The 16,719-nt window shown below is 43.3% G+C and overlaps 1 protein-coding gene across 2 annotated transcripts; it reads right to left on the bottom strand.

The window, feature by feature from the left end:
- Positions 1 to 659: 659 nt before the first annotated feature.
- On the bottom strand, positions 660 to 16,345 carry NUP54 (nucleoporin 54). 2 transcript variants are annotated; one of them, XM_085308838.1, is made up of 12 exons: positions 16,207 to 16,345; positions 11,372 to 11,455; positions 11,112 to 11,246; positions 10,199 to 10,428; positions 7,262 to 7,449; positions 6,388 to 6,584; positions 4,629 to 4,683; positions 4,005 to 4,098; positions 2,859 to 2,966; positions 2,332 to 2,466; positions 1,813 to 1,923; positions 660 to 1,463 (listed from the first exon to the last, which is right to left on the bottom strand). In XM_085308838.1, the coding sequence occupies exons 1-12, from the start codon at positions 16,250 to 16,252 to the stop codon at positions 1,335 to 1,337; spliced, it is 1,512 nt and encodes a 503-aa protein (XP_085164964.1). In that variant the 5' UTR covers positions 16,253 to 16,345; the 3' UTR covers positions 660 to 1,334. The 2 variants fall into 2 exon arrangements, with proteins under 2 accessions (XP_085164964.1, XP_085164966.1); XM_085308840.1 differs by having other exon boundaries at positions 2,332 to 2,451; positions 16,207 to 16,344.
- Between the last annotated feature and the right edge of the window lie 374 nt (positions 16,346 to 16,719).

Raw genomic sequence — 16,719 nt, 5'->3', positions numbered from 1 at the left:
CTCAAATTAAGTTCCAGGTCACTTATTTTGGAAGTGTTTCTAACAAATAAAACAATCCCTTCTTTCCCCCGACACTTGAAGTTCCACCTATACTTTTCTCAGCTGCAGTAGAACCATGTTTCCAAAAATAAACAATCGTCTCAGATATGCAATATAGGCACTAGCAGGGGGCTTGCCTACAAAATCCTCTGAGGATATGTTTCTCTTGGTCCAGAGTGTGTGTATGTTTTACAAATGAAAATCTTTATTTTGATTGCAGCTAATGAACAAAACGTTACACCTACTGYTGCAGAACAGGCAGGTCTCCACCCCAGCACGATCCCTCCCTAGGGTGGTTGAGTTCTAATTGTCACTGCTGAATAATGTATTTTAGTTTCAGCTATTTTCAGTGACCTCTGTAAGGAGGCAAAAAGGTTACCTGAGCTAAAAGCTGCCCCTCTGGTGCCTGCAGTAACCATCTGCTCTGCAGGACGTGGTAGCAGGTAGGACCTAAGGGAATGACTTTGCTGTTGGGGGACTTGAGCTGCCAGGCAGTGCGGTGGTACCACATGTGATGGCCTGTTATCTTCTGTTAAGGGAGCAGAAGGAAGTGCATTAACTTGTCACCAGTTCCACGTCTGTTCTGGCGTAGCTGAAGAAGAGCCAACACCATGCACGGCTTTTGACAAAGTGAGACTGAATTTATTAGTCTCCAGAAATTAAAAAAGGCAGAAGACATCTAGACATTCTGTTGCAGCTTGAGGGGCAGGAAAGCTTTGTATAGGTCACGTATGTGAAGAGATAACAACATAGCCTTCAAGTCCTTGCAGGCCCACGGAAGGGCAATGATAACGTCAACTTCCTGCAATTTACCCCCCAAAATCATAGTATCGTAATGGCTTACAGTAAAGTAACATACATGACTGTAATGATTTAAATAAGCTCTTTACATAATGTTATTAATCAGTTCTTTTGACAAAAATGGAAGCAGGCTAAGCTTTCCACAAAACAAGTCACAAGTGGAACAATTCCCCCAGCACTGCGTTTTTTTTAGACAATGCTGTTGTGAAAAAATAGAAACAATGTACAATAGTACATATAATTTTATAGTAAACCAGTATCTGAACAGATTCAGTTTTCCTTCCTTTATTAAAGCGTATACAGCTTTATAAAATATAAACCTTCCAAAGGTCAAGTTCAAAAGCTTAGAAGAGGCTTTGCTAGTTCTAAAGATAATAACCAATACACCATTGCTTCTAGAAGATGCGTGTTTTATTTTACCTCACTGATTTTGGCCTTGGAAGGTGAACCAAGAAGTAACACATTCTGTTTAACCCCAGCAGCCATCTGACAGGTCAACTGAAGATGCCTCCTCTGATGGGGATGCTCTCATTCAGCCCATGTTCTATTAGCTTTATATCCTCCAAGTCATCCTTTATAATGCTTATCAAGTGACTCAGGCCTTCTTGCTGCTGCTTCAGATGCTGCAGATAGATAGATAGGTTAAAAAAGAAAGTGTTAGTGTAGTGCAACTTGACAGATTTTAAGTAATATTCCTCAAAGCTGCCATGAGTGGGGAGGCCTTGGCAAACCCCACATAATTTATTTGAGAGAAGAAAAATCAGCACTTTCCACATTGATGGCTTCACTGCATCGAGCAACTTTGTGCAATCTTGATGTACTGTTGTGAAAATCAGCAAAAATACCCCCTTGATCATCAAACAACTGAAGGCCACATCAAATTCAAAATACCTCTCCCAAGTTAGTGCCAGGAGTAGTTTTACTTTTATGTATTTTTTTTAGAAGTATCCCAGGCTTCTCCAAGTAACTTACTTGCTTGATTTCCCTTAAGAGATCTGCATCTACGTAGTAGCGCTCTTCAGCCCTTACCGCTCCAAAGTGGTTTTGCATCCTGATTTGGGACATGAGCTCATTCAGTCTGCCCTGGAAAGACAGATGAGAAGAGAAGGGCTTAAACAACTCATTCACTTTGTCAGCAGCATTCCAGCATCTAACACTGCTGGAGTCACCAGAGCAGGAAGTACTGCTGCTCATTCCAGTTTTAGCACACTTTTTTTTTTTTTTTGGAAGACATGTGAAGAGCATGTCTTTCAAATTTATACTTAAATTATTTAATAATTTGTGTTAGAGTAAAACTATAAATTAATGCATGTTAATACTTAAGAAACCCTCAAAGATATGTTTTCACAGTCATGCAGCAAAGAGCACGACACTATAACCTAGTACTTGTAGAAAGTCTTCAAGCAGCGTTTCTATGCTGAATTTGCAATGCTTCCTAATGATTTATGAAAAAAAAAAAAAGTGGTGGGCAAAGTTCTGGTAATCACTCACCTTGAACTGTGTAGGTGCATTAAGCTCACACTGAATTGTATCCAACTGTACACGAAGCTGCTCTTCATCCGCTTGAATTGCATAGCCGCTTTTCCTTTGGATTTCCTGCTTTATTAACACCTGCAAAAGAAGCCTCTGAGGAGCATTAGAAGGGACTGTCTGCTTTTCTCTTTCCCCACTAGCCCTTCCAGATCTCCTTTTGCCCCTACTCTGGCCTTTCTCTGGTCAGATTTGTTCCATTTTGTAGCCTGCTCCTCAAGGCAATCCCACAGCTTCTGGGCAAGGGGGAGAGAAGGGCCCCGGAGGAGCGAGACATGCTACGTCCATCAAGCCTTTTCCGATGGATTTGCATGCAACTTAAAGCAACAGCATTAAATGAAGTCAGCATTTCTTTTTTTTAATGTTGGTCACACTATGAGGCTGGGCACAAGACTGCCAAAGCCAASCTGTCAGGTCCATGCCCCTGCCACTCTGCTTGCTGGCACTAGGCTGCCTATCACAAGAGTTATTTAGAATATCCACATTACCTGTAGTGTCCTATGAGAAAGCTTCATCAGTTTCCTTTTGTACTGTGCAATTTTTGCCATAGTAGTTGTCTGGGTTTTTTGCAGCTCACTGATATCTTCCGATATTATCTGCAAAGGAGAAAGTCATTTGGAAGCTGTGACACTTTTTGATATTAGGACACGTTAGTCCCGATTTCAGACTAGGAGCACCAAAACGCCTGGTKGTCCAGCAGCTTAGGGGCCTCCAGAGATGCTTTCACATGCCAATATTCCTTGCAGCAGAGTCATATCTGCTTCTGGTTCACCTGCTGCTAGTGCTGACTTTTCCCTGGACTACTACTGCTCTGCTTGCAACCTGTTTTCATATGCAACAGAAGAAACTGGCTGTAAGTGGGATTTCCAAAAGGCATCGGCAAACTGGGTGCCCAGCTTAGAGTCCTGCCATTACAGTGTAATTCAGCTGTTCTAAAAGTACAAGTTTGAATTAGCGTATACCACCACAGTTAGCCTGGGGGAAAAAAACAACCCCAAAAATATATTGCTCAGATTTTGCCCAGAATTTTTTTTTTTCTTTTTTCTTTTTTAAGAGCGAGAGAGAGGATACAAAAATGCAGAACAAAAAGAGCTCTTATCTTGGAGRAAAAAAAAGGATAGTCAGGGTCCTTCAAAGTTACCAGTTACAAAAACTGGACTGGCATCCTGTGGATGTACTGATACCTGTTGGACAACATGTCCTCTGTGATTAGCAGAGGCCCAACTGCTTCATTAAAAGCAACTATTTATTTCTTCTTCCTTTGTAGGCCAGAAAGGGAACTTTATACTGCCTCAGGGTAGCTCCTAGCACAAAAAAAATACGTTGCTTCAGCTAAGCTATCTGCTCCCTTCATACAGGTTTTCCCTGTTTCTGAAGGATTGGGATTATGCAGATACAAACTTCTCTCTTTCTTTACAATTGTTGACAACCACAAAGGAAATCAGCCTAAGTAAGTTACCTGTAATCACAAGAGGGTACCTCGCTTGTTCAGCTGCAGGAATAATGAGAAAAAAAAAMCAAGAACCCCACAGCTCTACGTTCATGGTTCAGTTCACCGTGCGGAAGGGAGGCTCATTTAATCCCAACTCCCTCATGGACAAACAAACAGTCACAATAAAGACGAGAAGCCTTACATCTAATCGGGTTTGATGCTGTTTGGTCATCTGATCTTGGACCTTCAATCTTCTCAGCAGTTCCTTGAAACCCACCATTGGCACAGGAATAAGCCTACAAGAATAGAAATATTTCTTAAAATACAAGACATACATTGGACAATAATTGTGAATACAGTATGAGCTAAAGTCGCAGGTGATCTTGGCCCACTATTAACTAACACAGCTCTTGATAAATTCTACCGTCCTCATTATTCCTAACAATTATAACAGAAGTCAGCCCAAGTTATCTGTAGCCACTGCAGTGTACAAGGCTACCTCTTCCAGCTGCAGGAATAGTACTAGTAGATTACARAAGTCATGACTGTGGAAAAATGTTACATGAACTAGTTCATGTAACAGAGAACACCGCAACTCCAAGTCGTTCAAGTAAGGCTTTTCACCCTGACTCCCATTAAGCATCTAAACGGGTTAGGGTTTGAGGCAAGCATCCCTAGTTATCTTCACTACTTCAGACAAAATCTCTACTTGACAAAGTTGTTCTCCAAGTGGTTTCTTAGAAGTTACCTGAAGAATAATCCAGACTATTCTGTATTTCTCTATCTTTACAAGTCTTTTTTGTAATACTCAGACTATTAGACTTACTTGTCAGGATCAGGATTATCAACTTTGGCTTGTTCCCAGATAATAGGATCAACACCTTAAAAAAAAATATATATATACATATTATGCACAGATCTGAACAGATTTTCTATCTCACAGCTGTTAAGTAGAAGTACTGTGAAAGACAAAACCCATGAATTATAGTAACCTGAATTATTGTTGTACAAACTAAGGTTAAAAGTTAGCTCTTAAAATCTTGGTCCTGGGCTGTGCCAGTAAATCCAGCCCAAAAGGCTGTCACGCACGCCTACTAGTTTGAAAGAGTGAGAAAAAAAAGACTAGTAATTGTCATAATAATAAAAAAAAATAGTAATAATAAAAAAATATCCACACACTGTACATGCTTCAGGAGGAAAAGTTCTTTGTGTTCCCACTGTATGCTACAGATGGTTTTTATTTATTTATACACACAGACTTTGAAGAGGAAAGATGATAAATGCTTTAAGTGATCAGAGTGCCAAAGCAGTTTGGGGGAAAAGGGAAAAAAAGTAGAATTTATCGTGGCTCCTATTAGGATTTATATTAAGGACTACTATGTCTTCCCAGAAGAGCTGCTTGTTTTGCCATGAAGTACTTCATCAAGTGAATACACATTAAAACAATCTAGTTCTAATTCAACACCATAAYGCATGTTATTACGTTCTCCAGACCTTACTGCAAATGAAACCAGTGTTTAAAATGGTAGGAATGCTAGTGTTTAAAATATTAGGAAAAAAAACCAAAAAAACAGATATAGAAGTAACCAACTTTCTGACCAAAACCACAAAAAACGTATTAGTTTCAGGCCAGTATAACAGCAGACTTTCCTAGTCTGCTCTTTACGAACCATAATCACGGCATGTTTTAAGTAAACGACACTGCACGTTGTTCCTCCAATGTACTGCCTTAACGTTCGTGTCCATAGGTGTGACTGCTCCTCTAGTGCTCAGCACTGAGCATGTGTGCGCGTTTCGTACCGCTTGATTAGCCAGCCTACAAAATCAGCTTCCTCCTCAGTCACGAGCCAACAGCCTGCACTCAGCTACCAACATAGAGCCCCTGCGAAACGCCTCCAGTATCAGAGAAGGCCACAGCTTCTCCCAGCACCGCAGTAATTGGAAAATATTGCTCACYTCTGGTTTTTCTGCAAGAATAGGCCCAATTCTTTTTGCAATCCAGGTATAATGATTTTTGCTATATTTTAAAATTATGGGGTCTCATCGAGCATGCTATATATAGCSTGCTGGGTACTGCACATTGCCTTCCCTGACTCATTTCAGGGAGCTTACGGCAAGAATTACCTGTAGTACTGTACACAAAGAAATAAGCTAACAGTTACCCTATGAAGTGGTACTAGCAGCACTGCACTGTGGAACAAAGCAGTAAGGTTACTACCTCTGGCCATGCCATGTCTCTACACAGTCCAAATGACCCAGAAAAAAAAATGAGAAGCAAATACAGGATGCGATTATTCTGATATTTAACTTAAAAATAATAAATAAATAAATAAATCTAACAAGCTGAAGTGATTTATGATGGCTAAATGGTATAGCCTAGTGCTGTGTGGCAAGTCTTAATAAACTACTATGCACTTCAGTGTTAAAGCTGGCTGCAATTATAACCATGCCATCAGTGTGTCAGAGTGTCTTGGAAACCCCTGCAGCATTACAAGGTGGTTTCTAGAGAGATGAAGCATGCGTTATTCTCAGAGGCCCACGAGTGCCTGACTAGCAGCCTGAGCTTGCTGCCCCGGGCTACATACCGGCAGGAGGGTTCTGCAGGAGCTGCTTGACTTGCGCCGGAGAAAGCTCCGTTCTGGCCATGGACAGAGTGACCCCCAGCTGCTGCAGGGACGTCTTTATGTTGGCTTGCTCAAAGTGAGCGTGCAGGGTCGTTGCTGGAACTCTCCTGGAAGTGCCGTTGGGYGAGCGCTCAACAACGTAAATGATGACTTCAGTCCTGAGAAAGGCAAAGGATCCTGTCAGCTCAGCAGAGGCCAGCAGCTTAAACAAACACAATGAACAGCAAACCTAGATCTAAGTCGCCACTTCTCCCAGCAGACTGCTAGCTTTCTTTAGCAAATTGAGATATGAAGTAGCAGTAAACCTGGGTTTTAACACAACAAAATTAAACATGAAAGATATGCTGCAAATACACTACAGGTTACAGCTTCCCCGTTTTAACCACCATATCACATGGTGGCATGTTCATCAGGTTCCATTTCAACAGCAAATATGTTTGTATGTATCCATGCCCTGTTTTATTTTTTCCCCTATTGTTTTTCCTGCTGTATTTTCCTACCCGCTGTGGGAAAAAAGAGCAGCTATGAAAGTCCTTTACTTCTCAATACATCAGGAGTCACCTAAAAGCTTTGGTCTTTAAAGGAACATGCACAAGAAAGATATTGGATTTAATACCTTAAGAAAAAGCACTAAGAAAAAAAAAGAAAGATACAAAAGTCAAACACAGGAAAAGTAAAGGCAAAATTGAGAAAGAGGAAAAAAAAAAGCTATCACCATTTAGGAACACCAACCATATTACAAGAACAAACACTAACATACTGAAGTAGACTAAGGACCAACCCTTTATAAATACAGTGCTAGAGAAAAGGGCAAAACCACGTTAAGTTCACGTACTGGTCATCTGGCATCGTTCTAACACCTTCTACGTTGACAGTGAGGGTCTGGTTTCCTCCCAGAATTTTGTGTAGTGATTCTACTAGCTGCTGCTGCTGGCTTCGAATGTCTATTTCTTTTCTATTAAAGACTAAGACTACAAGGCCATCTTCATCCTTGTTGTTGGGCATTAAACTGTAACCCACAGCCTGCAAGTCAACAAACAAAAAACAGATACGTTACTCAGCAAAAGCATACCTATGCAGAGTGAAGGGGAGAAGCGAACTTAAGATAAATCCCCCAGTTCTTAGAGCAACTGATTCTAAATGGAAGTCGCAGCATATTCAGAAATGCGAAAACAAATCAATTGCACTTCAAGAAGTGCACCAAAAAGGCCAGAGTAGCTCCTGACACAGTTTCATTTTACATGAAGTTTTTAAGTGATCATACCCCATCTTTGATCAAGAGGTGCAAACTTAGCAGAATGTTTATGGTACTGAAGATCTCAGTGAGGAACATTCTACAATTTACACCTTTTCTAAGGTGCAAAAGGAACCACAGAACCAAACTCCAACACAGAACAATTACTAAGGATTTCCAGAAGCAGCCTGCAAAATGGAATTTCCAGATGTCTGAATGACAAACAGCCACTATAATAGTTTAAACAAAATAGGCCAACCATAATCCTCTATGGATTTCTGGAACTCACCCTTAGTATCAACTTACTCTAGATCAAGACAGTTTACCTGGCAATACAAGTCAAACACAAATATGGAATATTTCTACTACCTAAGTCATACATCAATCAATATAATCACAGAAACTCTTGGGACAGCTTTCGTTTGATTATTAAGTATCATCATTTAGTACAATTGCTGATAAGGTTTAATGTCATCTTTATCCTGTCACTGATAATGCTGTAGTAAGAATAGGTGTTTTAATGTATCATCATAACCCAATACAGGGACACTTTACACTAATTGAGCTAAGTAACAATAACTGATCACTCATCAGAAGCTAAGCGGAGTGGGCAGTTTGTTTTGTCTCCGTACTGTTGCGCCAGCATACCAGTGGCGACATGTTCGACAGCGGGTGCTTTATGAGGCACTGACGTTGCTCGTGGCTCAGTTACTGCTTTCCCTGCAAGCTCAGCTAAGGGGAGGAGCGAGCTGGGGACTGGCCACAGAGCCCATCCTTGGTCAGCCCGGGCGTAAGGCTCACAAAAGCAGCTTCCTTCAGTTGTTCTGTCCTATCACAGTGCACAACAGTGAAAGCTGGGGAGGAATTACGCACTGTAAGAGTGTCAAACAGAAAGCTGTCTTTTAAAGAAAGTGACTTAAATTACTGGTATTGCATCTGTTCCTGAATTAAGCTATTTGTTCCTACTTAAACTCAAAAGAAAAGACAAAACACCTAAACACACACACACACACACACACACACCACCTACTGCTTTTTACATGCACCTCTGATTTTCACACTTGTAAGAAAGGCCTGTGTATAGGTGAGTTTTTTCCCCCATGCAGAAAACTAAAGCTCATTATATTCTAAAGAGTACTAGAAGTACTGCGACCATACGTATTACCCCTCTGGTGTTTCTGTTAAAAAGAAAAACAAACAAACGAAAAAACAACCTCCCTCCCGCATACCCACACACTCTCTTCCACTATTTCTTTTCCAAACTTAATGAATTTAAAAAATCATGTTGTAGTTTGAGATTAAGGTTCTTAAAAATGTTGGCCTGAATGACATAACCTTAAAAGTACAAATTTCTTGGTTAATAATGTACACATCTCAACTGTCTAGAGCTGGAATTGTGTGAAGATGAATTCCTTAACTCCTATTGAAACCCTTTGAGTAACTTCATTCCTATTAGATGTGTGATGCTGACAGAGGCAATAAACCAACTAGCTTATGATGCTCTGCACTGATATCTGGGCTAGAAAATTCTATGCTGTTTTTCCTGGATGTCTGCCATTGCTGGCATATAGCTGATTTCATTATTTCATTCTAGATGCAGGAATTCATACCAGCAGCAGTAATACTAATACTCAAGCCACAGAGACAAGAGTCAATTTAGTACATGGTACCTCATGCCTAACTTGAAAGGAAAACTTCTCCTTTTTGTTAATAAAAAATAAAAGCSAAGAAAGCTCTAAAGCCTCTTGAGGTGTCAACTTTTCAGGTGCATTATCCAAAAAACGTTCAAGATAATACCATAAGATGTAATGCAAAAGCCACCAAACATTTCTTATTCAGACACTGAGTTGCAAAGATTTTTATAAAAACTCCTGATTWGTGTATCAAAACTAGTCTTAATTAAGCATTAGCCTACATTCAGATTAGAAAGTTTGTGCTTCAAAGAATAAGCTTGGAAAAGGAGGTTATTACCACACCTGACCTGAATTTGCTTCTAAGTCCAAAGCTTAGCAGGAGTCAGCAGATGTGAGATTTGCAGAGGATGAAGAGCTACATATTCTTTGCTGATATGACAGACAAAATGAGAACTGCTGACGATACCATACACGGAATGAAGTCAGCTTTAGCACTTGCAGGGATAAAGGCAGAAAAAATGCCACAAGCTGTCTATTTAAGACAGTATGTACAGGCCAGGTTCACAGAGCGTTCTTCTACAATTCATTTCCAGGTATCTGCTCTAGCCACATGCACACTGATCTCAGTACTATCACAGAAAAGGCTGGTTTTGTCATCCACATGTGCACATCTAGTGCGTGGGCATCCGGCACTTCTACTACCTCAGCAGTATTCCAGGATCTATACATCTTCAAACCTTTTATTATCATGCACCAGAATCGCATAYATTACCTAGAAAATATTGTTTCAGGTTATTCGTAACAGCAAGTAAACTAATCTAGCTCTCATGGCACAGTAGTTGCAGAACTAGCAAGCCAACTAACCCCTTCAAAATCATTTGTAGGTAGATAAATAGCAACATACCTTAAACCTGCAAAATGGGTTTTCCTGCGTGAACTCCACTGGAGGAATGTTATTGTTGAAGTATCCTTTGCCTGTTCCCCAGAAGGCCTGCAGCTGGTTCCATTTTGCCAAAAGAGCATCCCTCTCGTCCCCCAAAAGCGTCGGGGCTGAGAGGGCGCTGGCTGTGTTGATGAGCTGGTTAGACTGGGCAGGTGTCTGCGTGGGCTGGCTGAACAAACTGCTCCCCAGTGCTGCAGCAGAGGGCAAAGAACAAGCGAACTCCTTTATGAAGACTTGCCTGCTAGCATGTACCATCTGCATGTATCAATATCACTTCATATTTTGAGAAGCAAAATAAACATACAGGACAGGTAAATCAGCATCCGGTGTTTTCTTTATAAAAGCATCTTTTTACATCCAGTCTTCATCAGTAACAGTAATTGAGTGCTGAATAGAAGAAAATACTTTTTTCTTTAAATGAGACTTCTATAGTCACCCACTACATGATCTAGTATCTCCAGGATCTTAGTTGGAAGGGTACATCTGTTAAAAATTCAGTGGACTCAGAGCCTGCAGCTGTTCGTTATCTAAATGCAGCATCATTTCCTCCCCTTTGTAATAACTGTTGTTGGCAGTCACAGCCTTATATAAATATAACTACTTTTTCTATCACTGCTGAACCAAAAGGATAAATATCAGAAACTCAAGGGTGAAACAGACACTTGCTTGAGTTCTTATTTAAGGGAGGGGAAAAAAAAAAGTGAGGACTGTGGAGGTAGACATTTTAAAACTATATTCTAGGAAGCCTCCATCAACCAAGAGATGGACAGGAACAAGCTCCTTTCATGATACTTTCAGCTCCACCACTCAGTCTTTTGCAGTCTCACATACTTCTTAAAAACCAAAGCATAAAYAAACAGAAGCCCATACTTACTAGTCTGTTGCTGCTGGGTACCGAAGCCTCCAAAGCCTAACCCAGTTCCCAACCCAGTGCCCAAGCCAGTTCCAGTTCCTGTGCCAAAACTGGTACCAAACCCAAAGCCTTTGTTCTGGGTAGCACCAAAGAGTCCTGAAAATAAAATAAGAGCTACTGAGCAAAGTATGAGAACTCTAGTTGTGAACTGCAAAATATGAATTGTTATGAACTGATGCTAAGTTTAAAATTAAAGTATTTTCAGCTTTGTGCTCTCTTACCACTGGTGCCTGTGTTGGTGGGAGCAGAAAAACTAAATGCTGACCCCGCAGTGGTGGTAGTTGTCCCAAATCCTCCAAATGCACCTAATGAACAAAGTTCACAAGTAAGATGGACAGCAGGTTGTGAGCTGCAACTATGCATAACATGACACTAAACTGCACGCTTCSGTGATGGCATGAGATGTTGACAAATGTACTATGTTACAAGCATGTACTTCACACTGACCATGGTTACTGAGTTCATTATCTGAGTAAATGAGAAAAAAAACATGAACCAGAAAGCCAATACATCTATGCTGTGCAAGAAGTGCAAATAATAATAATAATAAAGCAGTAGTTAACCTACTCCTTTACCACTGGGACATGCCTTCCTTACTGACACTCACAACTAACAGCAGTATTTCCTAGCCATTCTCAGGAATACTTTTAGATAACATTGTTGCTAGGTGTTTAACAAGCAATCTAATGTCTTGCACATTTTAAAAACATTTTTAAGTCTTAAGAGCAAAAACAGGAAGAAACTGAGTGTGGTTAAACCTGAGCCTAAGGCATACGCAATTGCTGTTCCTACACTGGAATGCTGTCACACCAGTGATTCCTTTCTATACGCAGGTAAGATTTATGAGATCTTTTCTGAGGCTTATTTCCCTGTTAGATAACAACTTACCCCTTAAACCTGGTTTGGGGGTTCAGTCAATACCAGAAGGAGACAAATTCCAAAGCTATCAGTGGCAGAAGGAGGCCCCAGCAAGCAAGGGCCTGAGCTCAGTCGTACCAGAAGAGCCCCAGGAAACCACATTCCCATTTCCCCCCCTTGACAGAGGTGGCCCCACCACAGGGCAGCAGCATGGTGCAACACATCACCAAGGGCCCCCCAGCAACAGCCCCACGCAGGCACATGGCCCGTCACCATAGCTGAGTGGGTAGGGCCAAGGCACTGGCAGCACCTCCTGTGACAGGAGCTTCCCTGGCCCTCAAAGCCATCCCCTTTCCACAGGGCAGCCTCACCTCAACTAGTCCCCCTCTGCGGGGAAGGGCAGGCTCCAGCACCATCTCTGAGCAGCCCCCGGGCCAACATCACCGAGCCCAAACCACAGGACAGAAGACAGTTGCTCAGATGACTGGAGAGTTTAGGGCTGAGAGAGGCAATTAAGAGGGGGGAGAACACTGGCATAAGCTCACACGCTTAGCRGGTGCCCTTATCCACAGGATTCATCTCGGACAAGAAGCCGCAGTGCACCGGTTACTGTCCTTTACGAAGAGCAGCAGCACAGCCCTCTCCATCTCCAGGGGGCAGAGACCTGGCGTCTCCCTCAGGTGATGCCTGCTCCTGGCAGCCTGTGCTGTGGTCCCCCTCCCCCGGTTACCCCTGCCAGCCCAGCACCCCGGACAGGGCTGTGAACACCTCGCTAGCTCCGCAGTATCAAACAACTTTGTTCCCAGCTCTTTTAAAATGGTGTTCACATGAAGAATGACATCAGTGAAGCAGGCACTGCCACTGCCAATTCACATGTCAAGAGAGAAAAAAAAAAGTTGCATCTTTAGACTTACTATACTTACCATCCTCTTGTAGAAATAAAAAAAAAAAAGTTTAAACCAAACTTGACTTGATTCGCAATTGCATTTTATTCTCATTCAGCATCAAGCTTAATAAAACTGGATATAAGGAGCCGTTCCCTTCAGCATTCAAGTTTCAATCCTGCTAGAAAGTGAGGAACTGTAACAGGAGTACCACCACATAGCACAATTTTTAGATAGTTTCATAATTTAGTGTCCTCTTTTGGAAAAGGATCTAAAATTGCAAGCTACTAAATAAAAATACGTATCCAAGCTGTCTTCTGGAACAGTTCAAATTCAGCTAAAGAAACACAGTTCAACAGCATTCATACCAAATAAAAAAAGCAAGTCAGACCCTTCAAGTGCACAGAACAGATAAGAGCAGTCTAACACAGGAGCAATGATACTGGGGAATGAATAGAATTCCTATACGAGCAGCTGCAACAAGACCCCATGGGCTAATTCCACAGAGCTGAAAATATTGGAAATCAACATAGTTAAGCATTTTCATGTAAAAGGGAAAAGATTAAAGTTGAAGTTGTATCAATTGATGACTCAGAATTGATGGATCTACACTGGACCACGAATGCTTTTTGTAAAAAATATCCAGTGTACACATCACACAGAAGACACTCCCCAAAATCTAGAAAATCTTTTCAAGACAGCCTGGGACATGTGCCAGAACAGTATTTAGTAAACTGAGATTAAAGGGAGGACTGTTAATTTTGTGCTGATCGTATAAAATTTGTTTCTCCACAGAAACTGCTCAGGTGTAGTGCATTCACGATAACCAACAGAAGGCCAATGAGAAGACACAGGAAAGATGAAAAACATGACTGCAGTAGTCCAAGAATCTCATGTAAGGAAAACGTGGCATTAAGGGACCAACTCTGCAATTATTCCCRATTACCTGGATCTGATCAGAGAATTGATGTTTCAGTTCTGCTAGGTAACAGAGGATTGATTTTAGACTAGGCAAAACAGGAAGGACACCACGATTTGTTTCCATTTCAGCAACTGAGAATTTAGTAGACAGTGACTTTTTTCCCCTCCTCAACAGCTTTTTCTCGAGAATTTAACAGGCAAAAGAATGTATGGCTCTCAAACCCATTCCACTTTCAGAGCATTTGTCTCTAATTCCCACTGAATATGAAGCAAGAAGATTAGTACTAAATACAGGCTCTCAGTTAAGAAAATAATTCTTGGACCCCTGCTATTAACATTTAGTATAGAACAAGCGTGTATGCATTATCTACCTGCACTTGCCAGACTGTTACCAAAATTGAATGGTGGAGCTGAGGTAGTGGAAACACYGAAATTCCCAATATTAAAATTCACTGCAGGATTAGCAGTTAATCCGAAACCCCCAAAATTAAACCCGCTGGCGGTGGAGTTTGCAGTTTCAAGCCCACCAAATCCTGACAAGCGGGAAGCAGAAAAAGAGCAAGGTAACATTAGTTTGAATTAAAAGGTAGGTTCAGGAAATAAAAGCTAAAATATTTTTCCCATCACCAGCAACAAGGCAGGCATAATTAAAACACGAAACTAGAAAGTTAACTGATATTAAAGAATATTACACAAGTAAGACAATTGCAAGTTAACTGTTTGATAAACTCTCCTGACGCCACTGCTGTAAGCATATTTTTCAATTATACTGCATATAAGACATTTCAGAATTTTCTGGTCCTATTTCAAGCTAAACACGAGAATTTCCATGTGATTAAAGGATTTTCATTAATAGTACTTTTAAAACCACCTCTGACTGCTCGATACAGTTGCATCAGTATCAGTGTGACCGACAACAGTATGATTATTTCATAAACTATCAGGACGGCAAGGATAATGTGTCTTTATATCAATACAATACCCCCACATAGGCAGCTACAGCAGTCTAATTACAACAATACAACCAGAGCTGCTAAGATATGTTTTTGCTACAGTAATAACTCTAGTGACAAGCACTGTAGGACTAACAGTCACTGAAGAGTATTCATAACTCTTCTCTGTCCACTCTTGTGCTTGCAGGTGTTTCACCTGATGCACCCAAGTTTTTCCAAGTAAAGAAAAATGGGCTAATACACTGTGTCCCTATTGTTCCCTTTCCAGTACAGCTGGAAAACAGGCTCATGCTAGGCAGACAACTYGGAATTCTTGGCTGTGTGGTCCACCTGCACAATAAATAAAGTAACTAGCTGTATAAGCAGTGAAAGATTATCTTTTTCTCCTAACATGGGCCAGAAAGTCTGGATCTGGAACACTGACAAAATGAGGCTGAGAGCCCCTGTATTAACCCAAGACAAACTAGCAAAGAAGACAAGCCCTGTGCAAACAACTCTGAAAACATGACTATTCAAACTGTTTTACACATTCCCAGAGCTGATAAAGAATAACTTTACTAAATGAGAGTTGGAAGGCTCTGATTTACATTGACAGTCATTGGACAGCAATTAAAAAAAAGGGGGGGGGGAGAGAGGAAAATGTCTTATTCTTCACAAGATTAACAGCGTTTTGTGCTTCTCAGAATCGACTTCCAGAATAGTTCCAGAAGAACTATTATTGCAATTGAAAATGACAATCTGAGTGATACAACAGCATTAACCAGGTATCCCTGTGCAGTGACGCACATACCCTGCATGCTCTACAAGTGAGCGATACTTTAACATTTTCACGACCGCATGAATGCGGACAAGCCCCAGCTACCCCTTTACAACGACCTCCCATCACTACATGAGGAGAAGAACCATCAAGTGGGGGAAAAAAATCCGTAACAGAAAGACAGACCTTGACCGAAGGTGCGTGGGAGAAAAAAGCAGAGGGGCCTGCTCCGGAGCCGGCGCCGCCGAGCGCTGAACGCTCAGCCTTGGCCCAGCCGTGCCGGACGCCCGCGACCGTTACGGGCTCACCTGCTGCGCCCCGCGACCGTTGGGGGCTCGGCCGCTGCGGCGCGTCACGTGTGCGTGCGTGTGTGTTGGGGGCGGGGGGGAGGCTCGCGCGCGACCGTTGGGCGCCCCGCGACCGTTGGGGCTCGGCGGCTGTGGCGCGTCACGTGTGCGTGCGTGTGTGTTGGGGGGAGCGGGGGGCTCGCGCGCGACCGTTGGGCGCCCCGTGACCATTGGGGGCTCGGCCGCTGCGGAGCGTCACGTGGGGGGAGGGGGACGGGAGGGGCTCGCGCGCGACCGTTGGGCGCCCCGTGACCGTTGGGGGCTCGGCGGCTGCGGCGCGTCACGGGGGGGGAGAGAGCGCGCAGCCGCCCGCCGCCGCCGCCGCTGCGCACTCACCGGTAGGGTTGGCGGCACCGGCCGTCGCCCCGAAGTTGAAGGCCATGAGGTGCTCGTGGCGGGGCCGCGGGAGGCGCGTGCAGCCCCCGAGGCGTCCGGCTGGAAACAAAGCCCGCTGCTTCCGGCCGCTGCCCAGGAGCGCTTCCGGGTTATACCGGTGACGCCGCCGATGACGCCGGCAGATGACGCCGCCGATGACGCGCCCCCGCGCGGCCCGTCGCAGGCCGCGCGGCTGCCGGCGCGCCCCGGAGGCGCAGAGCGGACGCACGTGTCACACGGCCGGGGGGGGGGGGTGAACAGAAGCAGCGGCTGTTACCAGTGCCTGCCCGCTCGGCCGCTGGCAGGAAGCTCCAGGTTAAAGCTGGTGGCCACCCGCGCGGGGCGCCCCTGGCTCGGCCAGCAGCGAGCCGCTGGGGTTGCGCCGGTCCGGTCCGTGCTGGGCGCAGCACGCGCGGCTCGCACCAAGCCGTCCCGGCGCGCTGCCGCATCCTGCCCGCGCTGGGCCCCGGCTCT

This window comes from Rhea americana, unplaced genomic scaffold (genome assembly GCF_003343005.1).
Source record: "Rhea americana isolate MKP2758 unplaced genomic scaffold, rheAme1 scaffold_284, whole genome shotgun sequence".
Classification (NCBI taxonomy): Eukaryota; Metazoa; Chordata; class Aves; order Rheiformes; family Rheidae; genus Rhea; species Rhea americana.
The sequence above is the reverse complement of the archived record's forward strand: the minus strand, read 5'-3'. Positions and strand labels throughout refer to the sequence as shown.